The 20,691-nt window shown below is 38.7% G+C and overlaps 2 protein-coding genes across 2 annotated transcripts in view; both read right to left on the minus strand.

The window, feature by feature from the left end:
• Positions 1-19,801, minus strand: part of MRPS6 (mitochondrial ribosomal protein S6) — a 46,661-nt gene extending 26,860 nt beyond the window's left edge. The window contains exon 1 of the mRNA XM_054973267.1: positions 19,437-19,801. Coding sequence (XP_054829242.1) covers positions 19,437-19,598 — 162 coding nt within the window. The 5' untranslated portion in view covers positions 19,599-19,801. The remainder of the gene's footprint in view (positions 1-19,436) is intronic.
• SLC5A3 (solute carrier family 5 member 3) lies at positions 39-19,522 on the minus strand. Its single transcript, XM_054973266.1, has 2 exons — positions 19,437-19,522; positions 39-9,800 (listed from the first exon to the last, which is right to left on the minus strand). The coding sequence occupies exon 2, from the start codon at positions 9,412-9,414 to the stop codon at positions 7,267-7,269; it is 2,148 nt and encodes a 715-aa protein (XP_054829241.1). The 5' UTR covers positions 9,415-9,800; positions 19,437-19,522; the 3' UTR covers positions 39-7,266.
• Positions 19,802-20,691: the final 890 nt, after the last annotated feature.

Genomic DNA, 20,691 nt, shown 5'->3' on the forward strand with positions numbered 1-20,691 from the left:
CTATGGTGCATATGTGTTTAATTTGTTATAGACTTGTTGTGACATATTCTTTTAATTGTTTAATGAGCCACTTAGCATGTGTTCAATAGAAGGAAAAATTATAGCACAGTTGCTGAAAGCTGCTAGTATCAGGGACATATGCAAGGACAGCAGCAGACCATTCTTTGCAAGAAACATGGTACAGATCGAAGGAATTCTCAACCCTGAGTTATACAGTTACCAATGAAGATTGTTAACAGGTAATTTGCAAATGTCCCCTGATGAACAGAGCAAAGTGTAAAGCATCCCTAAAGTTAAGCTTATCAGAGACATACAATGTGAGTTTATTTATAAGCCACAGAGATATGTGCTGCCATAAAAACCTCCATAATAAAAAGGTACTAGGAAAGACATAAAAGGTGATATATCAGCATATTCAACATTACTTGATACTGACTTTCTAAAATAGCTTCAAAACTACTTGTGCATTTTTGTACTTTTATTGAAACTCTGTACAGAAGTTTTTTTAACATACAATAACTTCAACAGGACAAAATGTTCACAAGTAATATAAACTGCAAGAAACACAGTTTTAATTATCCAAATACTCTATTAAGAGTTTTCGTTTGAAGATTAATGCAGAAGGAAAAAATATACCTACAGTATACACAGGGCTAGTAATGAGAACTGAGTTTTGCATCAAAATTTACTTTGAAGTCATTTATAGCAATATTCTATACATTACATTAAACCATTCTTTATATGACAAATTTGTAGTTGGATAGTAGTAATATATGAGTAAGATATTACTTAACATTTCTAGATCTACATTCCTACTAAGATTCAAATAAATCTCCATCTCTGATCAGGGACATTTTTAAAAAGTGACCCAACCCTCTGAAATTAAATTGGATAAAAATTATTTTCAGAGTTTGGGTGGCAGTTAAGAAATTTTGACATGCTGCACAATATCATTCATTTTTGGTCAGTAATATCTTTTTTCTGTTTAATGTCTTTTTAAAAAAAGAAAAACAGCAGGTCATTGAATTATATTTTATATAAAAGCTACAGAAAGCACAAGAACAAAAGTAAAACTATTTCACATATCTACAAACTTGTATAATACTTATATCAAAAGGTACAAGGTAAAAAGCAGCATCATGTTGACACTGTACTTAAAAATAAGATGAAAAACAAGGACTTCTCTAACAGTATTAGAAAAGAATTTGCTTTCTTCTTGAAGAAGACTACTACATTTTTGCACAGCAACTATTTTTATATCCACCTCATTTAAAAGCATGACACTCAGTATTGTCATATGTCTTCACCATCTTTATTCAGTGTCTGACTTTGCCCAGTGAAGCTGATAAATGTCATGGAAAAAGTGTCACCAGATGTCACGAAGTAACATATTTAGATTGGATATCATCAGAACAAAAATAAAGTATTGGTTTTAAACCAAATATCCAAAATGTTTTTTAAAAACCTGTTTTGTGGGGAGAGGGGGAGAGCTGTTATGTCAACAACTGATCTCTCACAGTGAAAGTAAAAATCTTAATTATAACTACTTGTATTCTAAAATTACTCTTTACCCTTTAACTAATAAAAGCACTCTGAAAAATATCAAGTTATACACAAACCATTTCTCTTAGAACATTTTACACACCTTTGACTTAGAACATCACATGTAACAGTGTTAGCTTTATTTTCAAAACATTTACTTTTAAGGGCACAAACATACAGTATACTGAATAAACAATGAGTATTTGCATTTTAAATACATATGCATGTTTAAGATTTTCCTTTAAAAAAAACTGGGCTTGTCAAGCCAAAGTTTCCAAACACTTCCATATACACTAAGAAATATTGTGACATAACACCCCAACATAATCCCAATGTATCATAATTTATAGATTAAAAAAATATAAGCAGCCAAACTTCTCTGTCTACAAGGGCTTTTATCAATGATAGTTCATAGCCCATCCTCCATCCCTTTCTTTCTTTGGGAAAGAATTTAACACTAGCCAGGAGATTGAAACACAACAGAAGTACCATTCTCGGTTTTCTGCAATGGCTATAAAAAGAGAAAGGAGAGGAATAACAGAATATACAGATACACACAGCCTTTCTTCACTTTCGGATAGGAAAGCAGTAAAAGTAAAAACAAAACAAAAAACGAAGCTTTGGCAAGAAAGGGAATTTTTAAAAAATCTTCCCAACACAGAGAACTGTATCTCCCCTGACTACAGTGCAAAAAAACAACAACCCAAAGCCCTCATACTTTACAAAATAAAGCTATTATCTTGTCCATTTAAATACACAAATGGATTTATTAAAAAGATAAATAATTGTAAAGTATGCTATGAATGTATGAAGTAGTCTTGATCAAGTGTTAGGTTCATGAGCAAGGCAATAAATTGCCACAGAGGTCCAGAATGAATTCCCACACAAATGACAGGTCCATTTTTGGAATTCTTACATGGTCCTGAATCTAGGCTATGGACACTGATAGAGCCTGAAGATAGAGCTTAGGTCCTATGAACCAGCAGCCGTTTACAGGAGATAGTCCCTTTCAGTTTGCCCCTTACAGAATTTTTAAAAAAATAAATACTACTATCAGAGATCCTTTCTGTCTACTCTTAAAATCGCAAGACTAAGAAACCTATTTATGGAATGAAACAAACCTATAGCATAGTTTAAAAGACGCTAAATGTTGGAAATCCTGCTCAATAACACTGCTTATGAAAAGGAGCAGAATATTTTACTTTATAAGTTCAAGACATTCACTATTAAAGTAGCTTCCACTTAACAAAACTGACAATAAATAGAGCCCCACTAACAAAGTTATATCAGCTTCTATGGTTTGGATTAGGAAACAAAACAATTATGATGTGCTAAACCATTTGTCTTAAGGTTTTTTTAAAGTTATGTTTAGCACTGCTCAGAGTAATTACGTATCATAGGGCTATACAGACAGAAATCTGAAGAAACATCACTGAAGAATAAAGCATATATGCTATTAGTTGTTCTACATACCTAGATCTTTTAAAGCAAAACAAATCATCACTACCAACAGGTATTGATATTTAGCTTAACCTACAACCTGCAGTATAAATAGGCTTTAGTCTTAAAGACCAGAAAAGATACATAAAGAAGTATCTAGAAAAATAGAAATGTTCCCTCATGACACAGGTAGAAATGTAAAGAATCAGCGAAGAAGTAAGTATTTTCATCACAGATGAGATGCACTAACCTAACAAGGTTATATTTTGCTACGAAAAGGCACTGTAACAAGTTACACACTTTCTTATTTTAAGGAAACAACATAATTACAATGTCTTCTAGGAGGAATATTTTGTAGACAGGAATATTTTGTAGACCGTAAAGAAATATGAGAAAGGAAGGCATACAGGAAGCCCAATTAAATATGGTTCTTGCAGCCATTGGAGGACTGAATCAGAGGATACACTAGGAGCTTCACTTCACATGTTTTCTGCTAAACAACTCAATAGGAGGAAGTATAATTGCCATGTTCCATCCCAGAGACTATGCTTATCATGCTTAAGAGTTCAACTGCAGCACACAACTTGTAGTAACAGTTCCTGCCTCCCCACCTTTCCAGCAATATACTATGCTTTCTCGTATCTTTCCCAACTGCTGTGGCGATCAGAACTAGAGCTGTCCCATGTCGTACACTAAACAAAAGAGAACAAGGTGTCACTGACCTTATTCTAATTCCCTTTGACAAGATGGGTAGCCGTGTTTGTCTGTCTGCAGAAGTAGAAAAGAGCAAACGTCCAGTGAAGAAGTGTGTGAGCTGTGACCCATGAAAGCTCATACCCTACCACAAATTTTGTTGGTCTTACAGGTGCTACTGGACTCTTGCTCTTTTCTGTCTTTGACAAGTTAAATTATAGGAAGAGATTCTGGGTTGGAACCTGGCTATCCATGTTCAGAAGCAAAGGGAAGTAAACATATCCCAAGAAACCAATACATGCTGCCTTAGATGAGAGATAATATTGTAGGCTACACAAGCCAAGTACAGATCAGGTAAAGCAAATTTTTGAAGACCCACATATGTCAAATAGCTGGTGATTTTCTTCTATGGACCTTGGCACAGTTCTGTGCTGCTGTCTGAACTGTCAAATGGACTAATATTTATGAGTATATGCAGAGTATTGTTACTTGAACTATGGCTGTTTTGCATGACAAGTCAACATAAAACCGATCCAAAATAATGCCATACATTCATAATACTGCATAAGTATTAAAATAGCTGGGATTAGGACAGAAGGAGTATTGGACATTGCTATTTTACTGTGGCAGTAAGGCCTGAAACATGGCTTAGTTTATACAAGGCATCTTGAGAAAGAGCAAAGGGTGGGAGCCATATAAAGGATCCCTGAGCTAGTCCACCTCCATAGAATAACCGGCAATGCATTCAATACAACCATTTCTGCACGTGCCAGCAAAACACAGCAAAATCTTCCTACTTAATAACCTTTCCCCAAATCTAGCAGATCTCATTCACTCCCTTTGGCCCTGGAAGGTCATTAGTTTACGTAGGAGCTTAGCCTAATATATCAGAGAAGCTCTCAGTTTCTCACTACTCGCCATGAAATTTCTCTAGTGTATTACAGGGCATCCTGCTTTTTACATTACAACAGTTAGACAAGGTTAATTCAAATAGTTCTATGTTTGCATCTTTTTTTATCAAATTCTATTATGGGTTAACAAGTGTTACCTTACTAAGCAAAGGATTTCCCTGATGCATGGTGATTTCTCTCACAGTAACATCATTAAGGATGGCAACACTACTAATAATACTTGTCCAATCTGACCTTTACTTATTTCATAAGGTTGTAAACTACTGCTAAGAGCCCTGCTGTGGGCTGAGTATTCATGAGTATAATGAACAGGAAAAAGCACTTGTTTATGATCAGATTGGAGACATCAGCTGTCATTATTATACTTACAGCCACAGAAACACCCCTCTTGCTGAACTAGAGCATAATCTTAAAGTAAATTTCATGAACTGAAAAAAGCACAGAGGCTCCTTGACACCAGAAGATGCTTTCCAAGAAGCATATGCAAGTTGTTTTATTGTTCCTGTATAACCCTGTTCATACATTTGATTGTGCACACACTGACTGACCATAGAGGGAAGCAACTCAGTATCCACTAACTCCACTTCTGACCTCTCTGTATTCAGGGGAAGGTCCGATTGGCTATGTATGCATATAGGCTCTTCCACATGACTACAAATGGTACACAGTTCCCTAGTTCAATACACACTTGTATGAGTGCAAGGCCTTGGCCATACATGTTCTTCTGAACCCACAGAGGTAACAGCAGGGTCCATGAGTACAATCCCATTCCACTTTATGTGCAAATATTTGAACAGGGATATTTATCCAGCAGCCTAGAAAAATAAGCTCACATTTTTAAAAGCTGAAAGGCCTACAATATCAGTTTTCCTTCTTCCAGTATAAACTTATTATCATTAGACAGGGACTTGTGCTATTTGGTGCTTCCACATCCATCTCTGAATAATTTTACAGAAGTCACTACATGGCTGATAATGTGCAGCAGTCAATGGAACACAAACTTATTAAAAGATTTATGTGACTAGTTTTGTGAAGGGTAGCTGGTTTATTTTCTCTTAGGATTTGTAGAGGGACTGATTGCTCATTAATAATGTACAAATCAAAATATGAGAAGTATCCATATCTAAACGTATATTTTGTTTCGATATGCATTTACAAAGACAGAATACAAAAGTCAATCTTCCATCTCCCTTTCCCATCTAGTATTTTTCTGCATAACTTTGAAGGCCTCTCTATATAAATTTATTTAAAATACCTGCCATAAAATGCTGAAGTATTTAAAACAACACAATTATCATCAAAATCACTGGTCCATTCAAGTAAGGGGCAAACATCAAAACAGCCTCCAGAACAGATATTAACTGTCAGGATCATATGGGAATACAGTCCTCAAAATACTCATCTCAGACTATTTAGCAAATTAAAGGAATGGACCACTGCTCTGAATTGTGCCCTGAAATAATCTAGCAACCAGTGAAGTTTAAAATGGAAAAATATCCTATGCCAGTTAATAGTCTGGCTGTGGCATCAAAACAATGTTTCCAGTCTTCAAAGGCAGCCCCACATAGAGCAAATTATAACAATCTAACCTGGATGTGATGAGAGCATGGGTAACTGTGGCCAGATCTCACTTTTCAAGGAACAGCTAGTACAACTACCAAAGCTGATAAAAAGCTCTCTATAGACAGAAAAAGCCTCCACCAGCCGGCACAGGCTTGCCCCCCTTCCCTGGCTAAGAATCTGGCAAGATTCAACAAGCACCGTCTGAGTTTTGCCTGGACTGAGTTTCAATTAACTGTTCTTCATTCAGCTTATTACCATTTCTAAGTACTTGTTCAGGACTCCCTTTATCCATCTGACTTGGGATAAGTTGTACAGTGGATGTAATAAATATCCTGAAGACAAGACACACTGAATTTCTGTACCAGATCCATGTATAGATGCTCTGGTTTTGTTTACTGCAATTCAGACTTCAAAAATAGATAAAGAAAGAGTGAAAGAACATCTGATTTTATCTAGAAAGGAGAAGTGATATTAAGATTCAGCCATGCTGATCTTCAGGCCATTGGAAATGGCCGCTGGAAATGCCAGCAGATCAGATAAAAATAATGTGGAACACCCTGATTTGTTGGAAACACCACCAGATCTGGTGTTTGAAAAATATGAAGAAAAAGTAAACTAATTAGAAAAACTCAGGACATGTCTTCTGAGATTCATAATATTCTAAAAATTCTTCATAATTAAAATCTTGAAGTGTTAAATTATAATATTGACTTTTAATTTTGTTTAACCTTTGATTGAGCGTTTTCACAATCCACCTTCAAAAACCATAGATTTTTTACTTTGGTATATTAAAACCCATCATTTAGTACTGCACTCTGTCCTAAGCAGAATTACACCATCCTAAGTACGTTGACTTGAATGGACTTAGAAGACTGCAGCTCTGCTTAGCGTATCACTGTAAATCCCTCAGAATTCTGCACTATAGCAGAACTATCTCAGTATCAGTCTAATCTGTTCATATTGGTTGAAAAATAATTTGGCTGACATTAATAGTGTATAAAAGATGCCTGAGATGTACAACAGACACACGCACATGAAATAGATATATAAATAGTTTTCCAAGGACTAATGTCTCTATTTGTATTTGTTTGACCATACCCTTAAACACATCGTTCACTCACAAAGAGAAATAAACGAACATGAATATCCCAAGAGAACACACACAGACTAGTCCAGTATTTAGTAGTAATTTAACTTTTGGAGTCTCTTCCAGCATTTGGAGACAAACAGTCTCTTCTTCTTCTTTATCGTGGTTGACACTTTTGTTCATGTTTTTACTTTTAAAGCCACAGAACCAATTTATGAACTTCCAGTGTTTGTCATTACTTTCAGTCTCTTCCTCAGTCTTCTTTTCACCCATAAGAGCTGCTTGTCCATTAGAATAGCAATCTACTGGTGTCTCAACTTCAGAGTTACTCATAGAAATCACAGGATTGCTGTCATCTCTGCAAGTAATTAGAAGATTGATAATTTCAGGTTGATCATTTTTAACATTTTCTTCAGATTTCCCATTTGAAGAGAGATGATTGGGAGTCTCACTGTATTTAAACATTGTCTTTTCTTGTGCTTTAAATGAATCCTCTGCTGAAGTGCTTTCCTTTACAGTCTTGTTTTTCACAGACCAGAATGTGGTTGTCCTGATTTGTTCCTTTGAAGGTGGTGATGTAAGCAGGCTTACAACTATAGCCACAATTCCAGTGATCCAGAACAATGCAGTAGCTACATACATGTAATGGATATTTTTGATGAAGCCTGGTCTAGTATCAGGCTGGTTACATTCAGGAACACGATAGATAAATGCCAGTATCAGTCGTATAGCTCCCAGGACAAATCCAACTATTCCACCATAAAAGGCACCTTGCTCATTGCAACGTTTCCAAAATATGCCCAAAAGAAACAGAGCAGCCACTGGTGGAGTTAAATAGTCTGCTACCTCTTGAATATAAAGATACATTTGGCCTCCTTGCATTTCCACTATTATTGGGACCCAAGCAATGCTTATAACTACCATGAAAGCAACAAACATTCTTCCTACAATCATCAATTCTTTAGATGATGCATTCTTGCGTATGAGAAGTTTGTAGACATCAAGTGTGAATATGGTACTGGCACTGTTAAATATAGAATCCAAATCACTCATTAATGCAGCAATCATTACAGCCATCATAAGTCCTCGCAGGCCAACAGGAACAAGTTTCATAACCAAACGTGGATAAGCAATGTTAGAGCATCCAGCTCTGCTTCCACAAACTTGCAAGCAATGTTCTGGATTGATGCATGCAATATCATCAACAAACAGTATTCGTGAAATCATACCTGGAACAACTATAATGAACATAGGCAACAGCTTTAGAAAACCTGCCATTAGTGTGGAGCCTTTGGCATGAGCAATATTTTTGGCTGCCAAAACTCTCTGAACAATAACTTGGTCAGCACACCAATACCACACAGAGGCTGGAGTTTGTCCCAAAATGAATCCAGGCCAAGGTATATCTTCATCAGTTGGTTCACGCAACATTTTCAGTGAATCGGGCTTGGGGTTAACATGACAGGAATTTGTATTCGAAAGGTTGTATGTCAGCATGATTGCAGTAATATTTGGTGATGCTAACATGTATCTTCGTTTAACTTCTTCAAACCCACCAACTTCTACAATACTTATTATCATGAGTGTGAGGGCACCAATAATCATAAGCAAAGCTTGAACAGTGTCTGTATAGATAACAGCAACAAGACCCCCAGTCACTGTCAACAATGCAGTCATTCCGATCAATAGTATAACTGACAAATAAAGATTCCAGCCTAGAGATTCTTGAATAAACAATGCACCTGAATACAAGTCTACTGAAAGTTTGGTGAAAATATACAGGATTAAAGACAACACTGCAAAGTATACTTGAATTCTATGCCCTCCGAAACGTTTGAACAAGTACCCTGGCATGGTGTATACTCCAGATCGTATGTAGACAGGAACGAAGATCCATCCTAAGAGCTGCAGAAGCATTAAGGCATTGAATTCCCATGCCCCCACTGCAAATCCACTTGCTGCTCCAGATCCTGCAAGCCCAATGAAGTGTTCACTCCCAATGTTGCTCACAAACAAGGAAGCACCAATTACTACCCATGTCATAGATCGTCCTGCCAGGAAGTACCCACTTACAGTGCTTCGATTGTATTTCCACATGGCAAAAAAGCCTATGCACAGCACAAGCACAAAATACAATACCACAATAGCAATGTCTGCTGGTTCCAAAGCCGCCCTCATCTTTGTAAATAATGTAATTTCCAATGTTGATGTCCAGGTCACAGACCTCAAAGCCTTAGTCAGACAAACCAGTTTACTTCTGAAGAAGGGAGCTTTGACTCTCGAAAGCTTATACCCTGAAAATCTTGTTGGTCTCTAAGGTGCTACTGGACTCAAATCCTGCTGTTCTACAAATACTGTGGATCAAATTCTTTGTCCATTGGTTTGCTGTCTTGATGCCAGTAGTTGTGGTACAACCTTTGAGAAGACAAATTTATTTTCTCCGCTTCTTAAATACTTAGCGCGCACTTTTATTCGACAATCCACAAGAGCATCACCATTAACTTTGTTGATGTAGGAGAAATTCTTAGTTGCAGCTAAGTCTAGTGAGGCCTACTGTACCAACCCTGCAAGGCAGCAAAGACAAAAGATAAAGATTTTATTAGAGAAGAATTTCACTAATTACGAGAAAAAATTGAATTCTGTCATAGCAAGTAGTTGACTAGTTTTCTTCTCTTGACAATTTTAGGCAGCATTTTGCATTAGTGAAGAAATATATTTCAAAACAATGAACAGGGCTCACTAATGAACTATAAGAATACTTGTCTGCTTTAAATAAGAACCTGACAGCAACATAGGTCGTCCTGGTTAAAAAAACTTCAAGCAAAACACCAACATTGTCAGCTTTTATTCTGGTCATATTTGAACATACTAAGTTTACAATTCATTTAAATGCACAATTTAAACTGTATCACTATACAATGCTGTGTTGTCAGAAAATCTAAGGTATGTGTCATGGTATGTGGCAAGCAGCTAACTATACAACTGTGTTCCCTTCCCCACCAAGCTAAACTTCCCCACCTCTCTAAACTTCTACCACTAAGTAAGTCCACTAATTCCACCCTAATCAGAGGAATATGACACCATGGCAGCTATTGTAGTATATTTTTCCTCCCCCACCCCCAGTTTACAGAACTACTTTAAAGCTTGGAAGGAAAGAAGGAGCATGTATCCAGACACCCACATACCATAGCACTGCGCTGCATTTCTTCAACTACAATGCTGACAAAGTAGGGAAAACACAGCAGACTGTGGGAAGTCACATGGTATAATGGTAGATGGAGAGGAGAGGCAAGTGACAGTAGGGTGTATAATTAGTATAATCAGTTCTATGCTTCTGCCCAACTCTCCTAGCATAGTGGAATAGAGGAAAAAACCCACACCAGGCTGCTGTAGAAGTAGTCTGTATACAGTACATAGTACAGTAGATGCAGGGTACTGTAGAATGTCTTCTATTTTGGATTTGACATACAGGCATACTTCCAGAAGAGTTAGGCAGGACTGCAGTTATGCAAAAGGGGGAAAAGAGACTAGACATAAGCTACAGATCTGTTAAGTAACCCTAAGCTGTCATATATTCTATACCACTAGACACAAATCCATCAGCTGTGGTACAGTATTTGGTGACACTGAGTGTTATACAACTCTTTCTAATATGGGCAAAGCTATAGCCAAAGCATGCCATCTGCTGCAATTTTTTCATAGTCTACCGAATTACCCATTAAATTCCAGCCTTCTCCTACCTGTAGAATACACATGTACATGTGTGCACACAATATTTAACCATGCCAGGATATAGTCCTTTGTGTACATGAGTAGGGAGAAAATGTATCTAGAATATTCCACGATATAGCAGCCATCTTTATTTTCATTTAGAAGGCTGTATGTCTCTTTCCCTCCTCTTTTTGAAGCTTGGGGAAACCACCCTTCTAAAAACATGAAAGCAAACGATGAATACAAAGACACACAAACACAGGCCGAATCCACACTTCCCTACCTTCCACTTTTCATACGCAATAATTACACTGGATTCTATTCCGCAATGTCCCAGTCTTTGTTCACATCCCCTCTTTTACTGCGCCAGCGTCGCGCTATACTCTGTTCACATCCCTGGGAGAATCGCGCGATACGGGGCGGGTTTAGATCTGCCATCGCCGATGATGACATCATGTAGCCTTTTTTATAAAAAAAAATTAATGCTAGATTTTCACTATATTGATTTTCTGCTCAACTGCAATGGTGGGGCCACACCCCCATTGATGCCTGTGATTGGTTAATGTTACCACTCAACTATAATTATAGGATAGCGATTTTTCGCTATACCGATCATTTTAATTAAAAAAAAATCGGAGAGAGTCAACCTTTACAGGCACAGTCCGCTTATCAGAAATTACCTAGGCTCTTTATTGTTTAAAAAAAAAGTCACCCCCCCTTTAAAAAAAAATAAACAGAACAGGAGGTGCGGGCATGCGTCAGAGAGAGTTGGGAACGTAAGAATTGCTTGGCAAAGAGGGACTGTGTTCCGGAGAGGCAAAAAACAAGTGGGGGTGGTTAAGAGGGGGTGGTCTCTTTGGGAACCGCTTCTATTTGTTCACATCCATAATGAGAACTGCGCAAGAGAAGTGTTTGAAAGCTTGACAACCTTGTCTGAGGCGCAGCTCAACAGATACAATAGAATGGCGGGATTGAGATAAGAGTATATGAACAGCCCTCTGAGAAGCGTATAAATGGCGGGAAAATAGCGGCAAACTTGAGCCATGTGGATTCGGCCAATGTGACTCATTAACAAGTTTTTAAAAGGGCAAATGTGTGAAGGGATACCAGGGTGAATTCATGTGGAACAAGGAGGCCAAACAGAAGAATTTAAGCATATGCAAAAAAAAAAAAGATGCAAGGGAGAAAGCAGAATAACAGGCCACATAAAATTGTACCAATAGATGTGAACTTAGGCTTAACTGTCAAGTTAAGCTTATTATGTTCTCAAACTGGGTACAGAACATACACCATTTTGTATGTAAGAAACAAATATAGCTAAAATTCCAGCCCCTTATACTTAGTACAATACTCTCACACACTAGAAACCCAAAAAGTTCAGAAGTTTCGGAACTGCTTATAACATCATCCCTTCTTTTACCTAATGATGTGTAAGCATACTAATCAGTTCCAGGGCAGCATTACTGCAACAGGCACTGGAAGGTACACATACAGGGAGGGAAAACAAATAAACACACTGAGATGATCTAGAGTGATTCAGAAAACCTTTAGACAACAACTAATAGACAACATGCAAGGCCTTGATCTGTTATTGGGAACAGACATGCCAACATAGCACCACACTTCCGATATATCTGTGCCCAGAGTGCATTACCTGTTTCTGAGTGTCACCCCACCCTTTTGCATGACTTTTGCATGGCTAGTAATACACACAAAGAAGCATGTTTCTACACATTGATTAACATCCTCTGGCTCAAGCAGATCAGTGTATGAATGTGGTGGATACCTGAACATGTTAAAATTCTATGACACTCAAGAACATTCAGTGGTCATTCCAGAATATATTTGTTTTAAAGTGTAGAACATAAAAAAGCTGTAAATGTCTTCAGTGACACAGCAGACTAAGTAGGGGAGTAAGCCTAAACAGGTCTACTCATAAGTAAGTCCCATATTATTCAATGGGACACTCTTAAGGTTTCCTTAGAACTACAGCCTCAATCAACTAAGCAGCCATAGCTGTAATAGAAAAATCATGTTGTCCAAGGAATAGTGAATTTGTACAAGACAACATATATGAAATATTATTTAATACTACATATTATATTGTTGTCCAAGTGTAGGAATATATTTTATTTAAATATTATTTAAATATTGTTTCTCAAACATAGAATTGTCTATTGCAACAGATAATGAGTTTTAATGAGTTTTACCCAGAGAAGTTAGTTGTGTGCTTAAGTACCACAGAAATCAATGTTAGTTACAATTAAATTTCCATTCAGTGTGACTAACTTAAGTTGGCATTAGCTCCATATTATTTGGTTGATGTTCTTCACCCAAGCATATTATTTTTCCTCTTTCCCTCTCTCACACACATAATAGATACCATCTTCAATTGTACTTACTTTGGGTTGGTTTTTATTTTAATTTTGAAGCTAGAGTATTATTTAGAAATCTTGTATTGGTATGTATTGCTTTCACAGATTTGCAACAAAAATCCCTCTCTACTCTGAAATACAAAACTCATTATTTGATTCCATTAATAAGATGTAATCACTGTGTTTAAGTATCTTCAAACCAATGAATAGAAAGCTTCATTTAAGTAGTTAGTGGTCAGGGACTACCTCTAAACCAAGATGACGACTATCTAGCAGCATTTTTTAAATGGTCAAATTCTGCTGTGAAATGGCATCACTAGGGTAACATGTAGTTTGTCCCTTAGATGAATAGCTCAACCTGTGCAAAGGGAGATCAGTCCACATGATGTAAGTACTGCTAATTTACATACCCTGCTTTTCTCCCATCAGAGACCTAATGGAGCGTAGAACATTATTTAGCCCTCCTCCATTGTATCGTCACAAACACATACGAGTGACTGGTCCAAGATCACCAGGTGACCTTCCACAGCAGAGTAGGGATTCAAACCAGGGTCTCCCAAATCCTAGTCCAACACTCTAATCACTATATTTGCAGGCACTCATCTTCCACAGAAGTTTGGAGATCTGACACTATTTAATTATGGTAACTTACCAAAATTTCAAGTGACTTCCAAAATAATTCACAACCCACTTCAATGTAGTATACATGGAGCAGCCAGTGCTGTATAAGTACAGCAAGAAATCAGTCAGTCAACTAGTTTGTTAGTGAATGAACCAAAGGCACAACATACCCAGTTTCACTAAGCAGTCAATAATAAGACTTTTAGCTTTCTTTTTTTTAAAAAAAAAGGATGTCCACACATTCAACCCCACCTGATGGATTAGAGAATAGTGCATTCATATTATATATACACAGCATTTTGCTTCATAATTACATGTGAAAATGGTAAAAGCCAGTCTACAGATAGGAAAACCAGAAAAAACAACCTAGAAAAATTCAGATGGGAGACTACCAGCCCCACCACCAAAGACTTCTTAGAAAAATTGGAAATTTGGAGGAGTACTGAAAAATAATCCCATGATATGCTCTCTCTTTTGGAATGAGTAGAATTTATACATTTGTACATCTATCAGCACACTCTGATAACATAAATGCCAAATAGTACAATTGTATATTCTAAGTTATAAACTATGTATTTTAAGTAAGTTTATGCTGAATAAGATAGTAAATACTGCATACTCAGTATTTCAATTTCCCCTAAATTTCAATCCCCCCTCCCCACAAAACAGGAAGAAAAACATTTTTCATAATTGATTCACAATTTATGGAACATTTAAATATCTACTTATTGAAGGTTTCCCCCCCTTTTTTAGGACATAATTTGTTAATATCAAATTTTATTTACTCAGGCTATTCAAATCAAAACCATGACCTGGATAGCTCAGACTAGCCCAATCTTGTCAGATCTCAGAAGCCAAGCAGAGTTGGTCCTGGTTAGTAACTGGAGAGGAGACCAGCAAGAGGCAGAGGCAGGCAATGGCAAACCACCAGTGAAAGTCTCTTGGCTTGAAAACCGATGGGGCTGCCGTAAATCGGCCGCAATTTGATGGCACTTTCCACCACCACCATTCAAGTAAAGATCACATTAAATCTCAACATTTATTATGAAAATTCTTTTGATCCAACATTATCTGCAAGCAAACCTATCCCAATTGAGACAGTTAAAAAATCTTATGTTGTGCTGTGAGGCTGGAGTGGGCAAAAAGTAGATCACACAGGTAATGGGGCTAACTTCAAATGTGTTGCTAATTTATTTTATAATCTGTATGGTCACAAACGGACTTTGAAGCTACAAAACAAGATAAGGATATACAATCAGTTCTGCAATAGCTAATCTGTTGTACGTGAGCTTAACTATGTACATTTTAAGTACCAACTTACTATATCAGACTAGGACCCTCTAGTTCAGCATTCTTTGAAAGAATCCCAGCAACCAATATCCAGAAACTAGCTAGTATCTATCATTGTACATGTCCTGCCCACCTCAGCCTTGTAGCATGGTATACTCATTATCAGTCATCACACAAAAGAATTCGGCCTCCAGATTAGCCAAATAAGGAATCACTTGAAGTAAAAGGTTACTTTAGTTAAGCTTCTCAGAGAGGTAATTTTACCTGTTCAAAAAACTATTTATACAATCCTCACACTATCAGTGAATTGTTGCTATCAAATATTCTTCCACAGCAACAGAGTCAACACTTCAACATTACTGCTACCAGTAAACTGGATAATTTTAATTGCTTTTCATTGTAGTTTGTTCACTATTGGAAGCAAACAGCTACTGATCAGCAATATTATTTTTTAATGCAGGTACAGAGGCCTCAAATTGTTTTAGTAAGTTTTAACAATAAACTCAAAAGAATTCAGGCACAACATGCTAGTACTTCATAACTCTTTAAATGCTATCCATTGTCACTTACACTATTCTTCATGCCTTTCATCAACACTGACAAGCTACAACGTACATTAGGCAGCAGAAGTCTAAGAAACAGAAAAACTTTTTCTACCAGTTAATGAACTATCTTGCAGGGAACTATAAAGCACCTTGTCCCAATCATAAGCAGTTATCCTAAAAAGATTTAAATACAAAATGCTTTATTTATAAATGATTCTGATTTTTTCAAATGGTAACCCCCTCATCTTACATTCCAAGGACGCCTTTGTTCTTGCCAATAAAACCCAAAACATTAAGGATTACACACAATAATACATAGTTTCTCATTACAATGCAACGAGAATAAAACTAAAAATATTAAAGCAATGAAAATATATTATTTTGGGCCTACAAATCCTGTAATCTTTTCCTATAGCTTCGTAATCATGGTTTATATCTTCTGTTTTATTCTCCCTGCCCCTGAATGGGTTTGATTTAAATCATGACTCAATTTAATCATGGTTTCCTACATAAATTTAACATGATGTTTCACTGAGGTAACCAGGCCTTGAATTTCTTTGATGCACAGTTCCTAACTGCTGTGCATGCCCGCCTTATCCACAGGTAGAGGAATGTCATCAAATTACTCCCAAACAAAGTTTCTTTTATGGCACGCTGGTATTATGGATTTTCCCTTCTAGAGAGAGAATGGCATGGTAGATCAATGAAGGATATACTCAGAAAGATCTCAAGACTTCTAGAATATACTACTTAAACAGTTTCACTTTTGTTTCTATTATGTCTCACATTTATCTTTACACTTCTCCTTATCCAGATCTATTCTGCCCCAACAATCTTCTTTTCACTGACCTTCTTGTCTGTTTAGTGATAGGCAAAGGATTTACTCTGTGTACACAAGAGGATCACTAGGTTAAGGCTCTGTTTACTTTTGCACTTATATATTTTTAAAATGATGTTAGCAAGCATGTTATCCCTGGAATTTTAAATGTGCATTTTTTCGACTGAACACTGAGGGCTAAGCTACAAGCGACGAATGACACTTGAACGGCAAGTGGATTGAGTGGAGGGCAAGTGAACAGGGAGAAATACACTTGCCATTCAAGTGCCATTCGTCACTTGTAGCTTGGCCCTCAGATAAGGAAGATCAGCCTGAATAATCTATACAGAAACTTCTGGAACCCCAGAAAGATTGGGTCCCTAATCCATGACCTGTTGGATCTCATTTACAAAACTTTTCTTAAACATTACGACTATATTATTTTATGCTACAGAATCAACATTTATTATCCTTATTCCATGAGTTACCTTTTATCTATAGTGTATCTTAATTAAAAACTATTTTAAGTAGTTTTCCCCTCAAAAAACATTTTATAACAAAAGATTTAAGTCCTAGTTTTTTTAATGACTGATTTTTATCCCGTTTTCCCTATGCCATACATTATATATGTATAAATGTTTGACTGAATTAAAAAAGTGAAATAGTTTCTGAACTTCAAAATCACTTGAGATGTTTAATTTTATATCAGACATTTGAGTCAATGGGTCAAACACACAGCCTTGTATGCACTACATAGATAAGGGATGTTTTTTTCTTGAACTGATGTTGTCTGGAGATTACACAGATAAACAATGAAAGCTGGTATCTCAAGACTCTTAAAAACATTTTTACTTAGAAGAGAGTGCTAACAGAATCAAACCAAAGGTTTAGGCTGCAAAGTAAACTCATCAGAAGGTAAACTCACCTCTAAACATAAAACGGCAAATACTATGGAATCCCTCTGCTTTACAACTAGGCTAAGTAGTAGTTCAAAATAGTATTTTAGACCAGTTGTCCAACTATCAACAAGAACTGACAGGAATCACAGGAGTCACTTATGATATTTTACCATCTACATCTCTCCAGAAAAGGGAAGAAATGGTATACTACTCAATGAACCTCAGGCTGGACTCTTAGAAATCACCATGCCCAACATCTACATGAAAAATGTACAGTGGTGGTGCTTCTTCTACTGAAAGGGAGGCTTGCATTTTCATACCAGCTTACAACTCCAGATACGTTCATTTACACATATCCAATGAGGGAACCTTAAAACAAACAACAGGCTCCAAACCAAGTAAACATGCTGCTGTACAGGAGGATGGTTGATGCTGGCAGTTTAATAGCTCCTACGTTTTCCTGCCAGATATATAGTTCCTCTAACAATAAATCAGATACAGCATGTAACTGAGCACTTTCCCACATTTCATAGTAAAACAAATTCCTCAGAATGTCAGAGGCCACAATATCTTAAATCATGCTTGGAGTATAGGCATTTGTTGTTCTTGCTTCTAGAAAATTCTAAGAGAAAATCAGATAGGGAGATCAGAAAGAAAATTAACAGAAATATACAGATACATACAGAATAAGTAGGTGACCACATGTTCCAATGACTAAAACAGAATGTTAAAAAAATTCACAACACAAGACCTAAATGGAAGTTACTAAATACGAACAGACAGCTGGAGATAAAATACTCAGACTGCAATTTCTAATTTGAATAGCTAAACCTTATGAAATGTAAATTTCCATAAGAAACATGTTTTTTATCATCATCAACACAGGCAGCAGCACAGAGCAGCAGCCATACCACCACTGGGATTTTAACACACCACTATTTACATCCACTTACTGAGAAGAGTGGAACAAGGGCTGGTTTCTACTTTTCAACTTCACCACTAACAGGAAATCTTGGCAAGGGTAAACAATGGCAGAAGATGTTCCAAAAAGTCTGTCACAGCCAGTCCTATCAAAATCCTGCCCTATAGACTCTGGTGTAATTTACGTTTGCCAATGTAGAGGAAACTGTGATCTGTCAGGAACATACCCCGGTATCTATTGTAAATCATAGTTTCCAAGACCATCACAATAATTACCTATTTACGTGAAAGGACGATTGGACGGATTTCCCTCGCCCATGAGTGGGTCAAAAGAGATAGAGCCTGTCTTAAATACACGACAAAGGAGTCGTGTACGGTAATAAAATAACCTCTGGTGTATAAGTTTTCTTAGCAGTCGTCCGGGATTCCGAGTCACCTTCCTCTCGGATAAATACAGTAACCGATGCGCTTCAGCGCAAGCCACAGGCCAGCCAAGCCGGGCATGGACGTGCCCGGTGTAAAGGGAAGCGCCTTCACGTGGCCGGTTGGGCCCTTCCTGCTACACCGTCAGTCCGACGCTCGCACAGGGGAGCGACCACGTATTTTAAACGGAAAAGGTGGACGGCGCTCTTTATTGGCCGGGAAGCCCGGATTGTCTAATACTGCGGACGGGGAGAGGACACGTGCCCTTGAGAGGTTGGGGGAGTGGAAGGTCGCTCGGAAAGTCGGAGAAGGATCCCTCCGGTCAGGGAAGCCTTTCCTAGCCCTAAGGGCCAGGAGAGCAAAGCCTTCCAGCACCACACGCGGCGGAGGAAACGGAAGGGCATCCCGGAGGAAGGAAGAAATCGGCCAGACAGAGGAATGGCCAGAACGAAGCCGGGGCGGAAAGCTCGGAGCGGCCGCCGGCGACAGCAGGAGCAACGCAGGCAGAGGCAGCGTAGAGGGCGCGGGGCAGGGTGAGGGCCTCCCGCATGCATGCGTGCACGCACGCTTGCATTCACTCACTCACTTGCGCACTCACCCTTTGCATGGCTTTCAGGATCAAAGCCAGCTCATAGCGAGGCATCTCTTGAGGACTCGGGTCCTTGAGGAGAGGAGAGCGGCCGTGGAAGCGGTTGCGGCACAGACAAGGGGCGGGCAGGCGACGGGGTTTAAAGGCGCTGGCGGCGGCAGCAGCGCGCATTGGCCGGGGCCGCCCCCTTCGCTCTCGTCAGGCGCCGCGGCCTCCCGCCCGCGCTTCTAGTGCTCCCTTATCTGGCTGAGCCAAGCGGAGCTTCCAGCCCAACTCCACGGCAAAAAAGGGAGACGCTCGTCGGCGGACGCTTCGCACGGGAAGAGGCAGCTGGGCACAGCGCGCGAAAACCAAGGCTCCAGGCGCCGCCTCCTTCCCGTAGTCATGGCCAGCCCGCCTTTCTGGATTTTTCTGGGGCTGCAGCCACTACCGCAAGAAGTGGAAATTTCCACAGAGCCCGCCCCCTCCCCTTGCGCTCTTGCCCCTCCCTCTCGAGGCGCTCAAGGGAATTCTCCGGTAAACGAACCTGTGCCTGTGCAAATCCGCCCTGTCGGTGTGCGATGTCGGAGGTGTACACGTATTCGCAAAACGTCTATGGACGGAGACGCGAATCGGAACTGGGATCTGCCTTGATACCAGCGCTCACACGCCCCAGACACGCTCTGGCTTCAGAAGCGTCTAGAAACACCTGCGATAAGTGCGGCCGCGCGGCAGAGAGATCCCTCAGAGAGAGAGAGAGAGAAGCTATGCCCAAACGCAGACAGCATCCCTGCCTCAGGGCCGAGCTACACATGACGAATGACACTTGAACGGCAAGTGGATTGAGTGGAGGGCAAGTGAACAGGGAGAAATACACTTGCCGTTCAAGTGTCATTCGTCATGTGTAGCTTGGCCCTCAGACCTTCCCACGAAAAGTGATGATAGGATGAGCGCGCTCATACACGCGCACACCTCAGTGTCCCAGGTTCCCCTGTATTGCCTCACCATCATGCCCCCAGAAGACGATTGACCATCCCCAACACTCTGGCCTTATTAACATCTTCTTGACAGCCACGCCTGCTCGTGAATACTATTCACTGTAAGCCCCGTATGTGCATTTTCAAAACGTTTCCATTAAAAAAAATTAAATCCACACACACTTTTTTGTGCAAAATAATAACAAACACTTCTTTCTCAGTGTCCCATGTACATATACTATGTTATGTGTGGTCAAGTGGATTCCATCTTACCACTACTACCCTATACATTAACAACGTCCCCAACC

Source organism: Eublepharis macularius, chromosome 3 (assembly GCF_028583425.1).
Source record: "Eublepharis macularius isolate TG4126 chromosome 3, MPM_Emac_v1.0, whole genome shotgun sequence".
In the NCBI taxonomy this organism is placed as follows: Eukaryota; Metazoa; Chordata; class Lepidosauria; order Squamata; family Eublepharidae; genus Eublepharis; species Eublepharis macularius.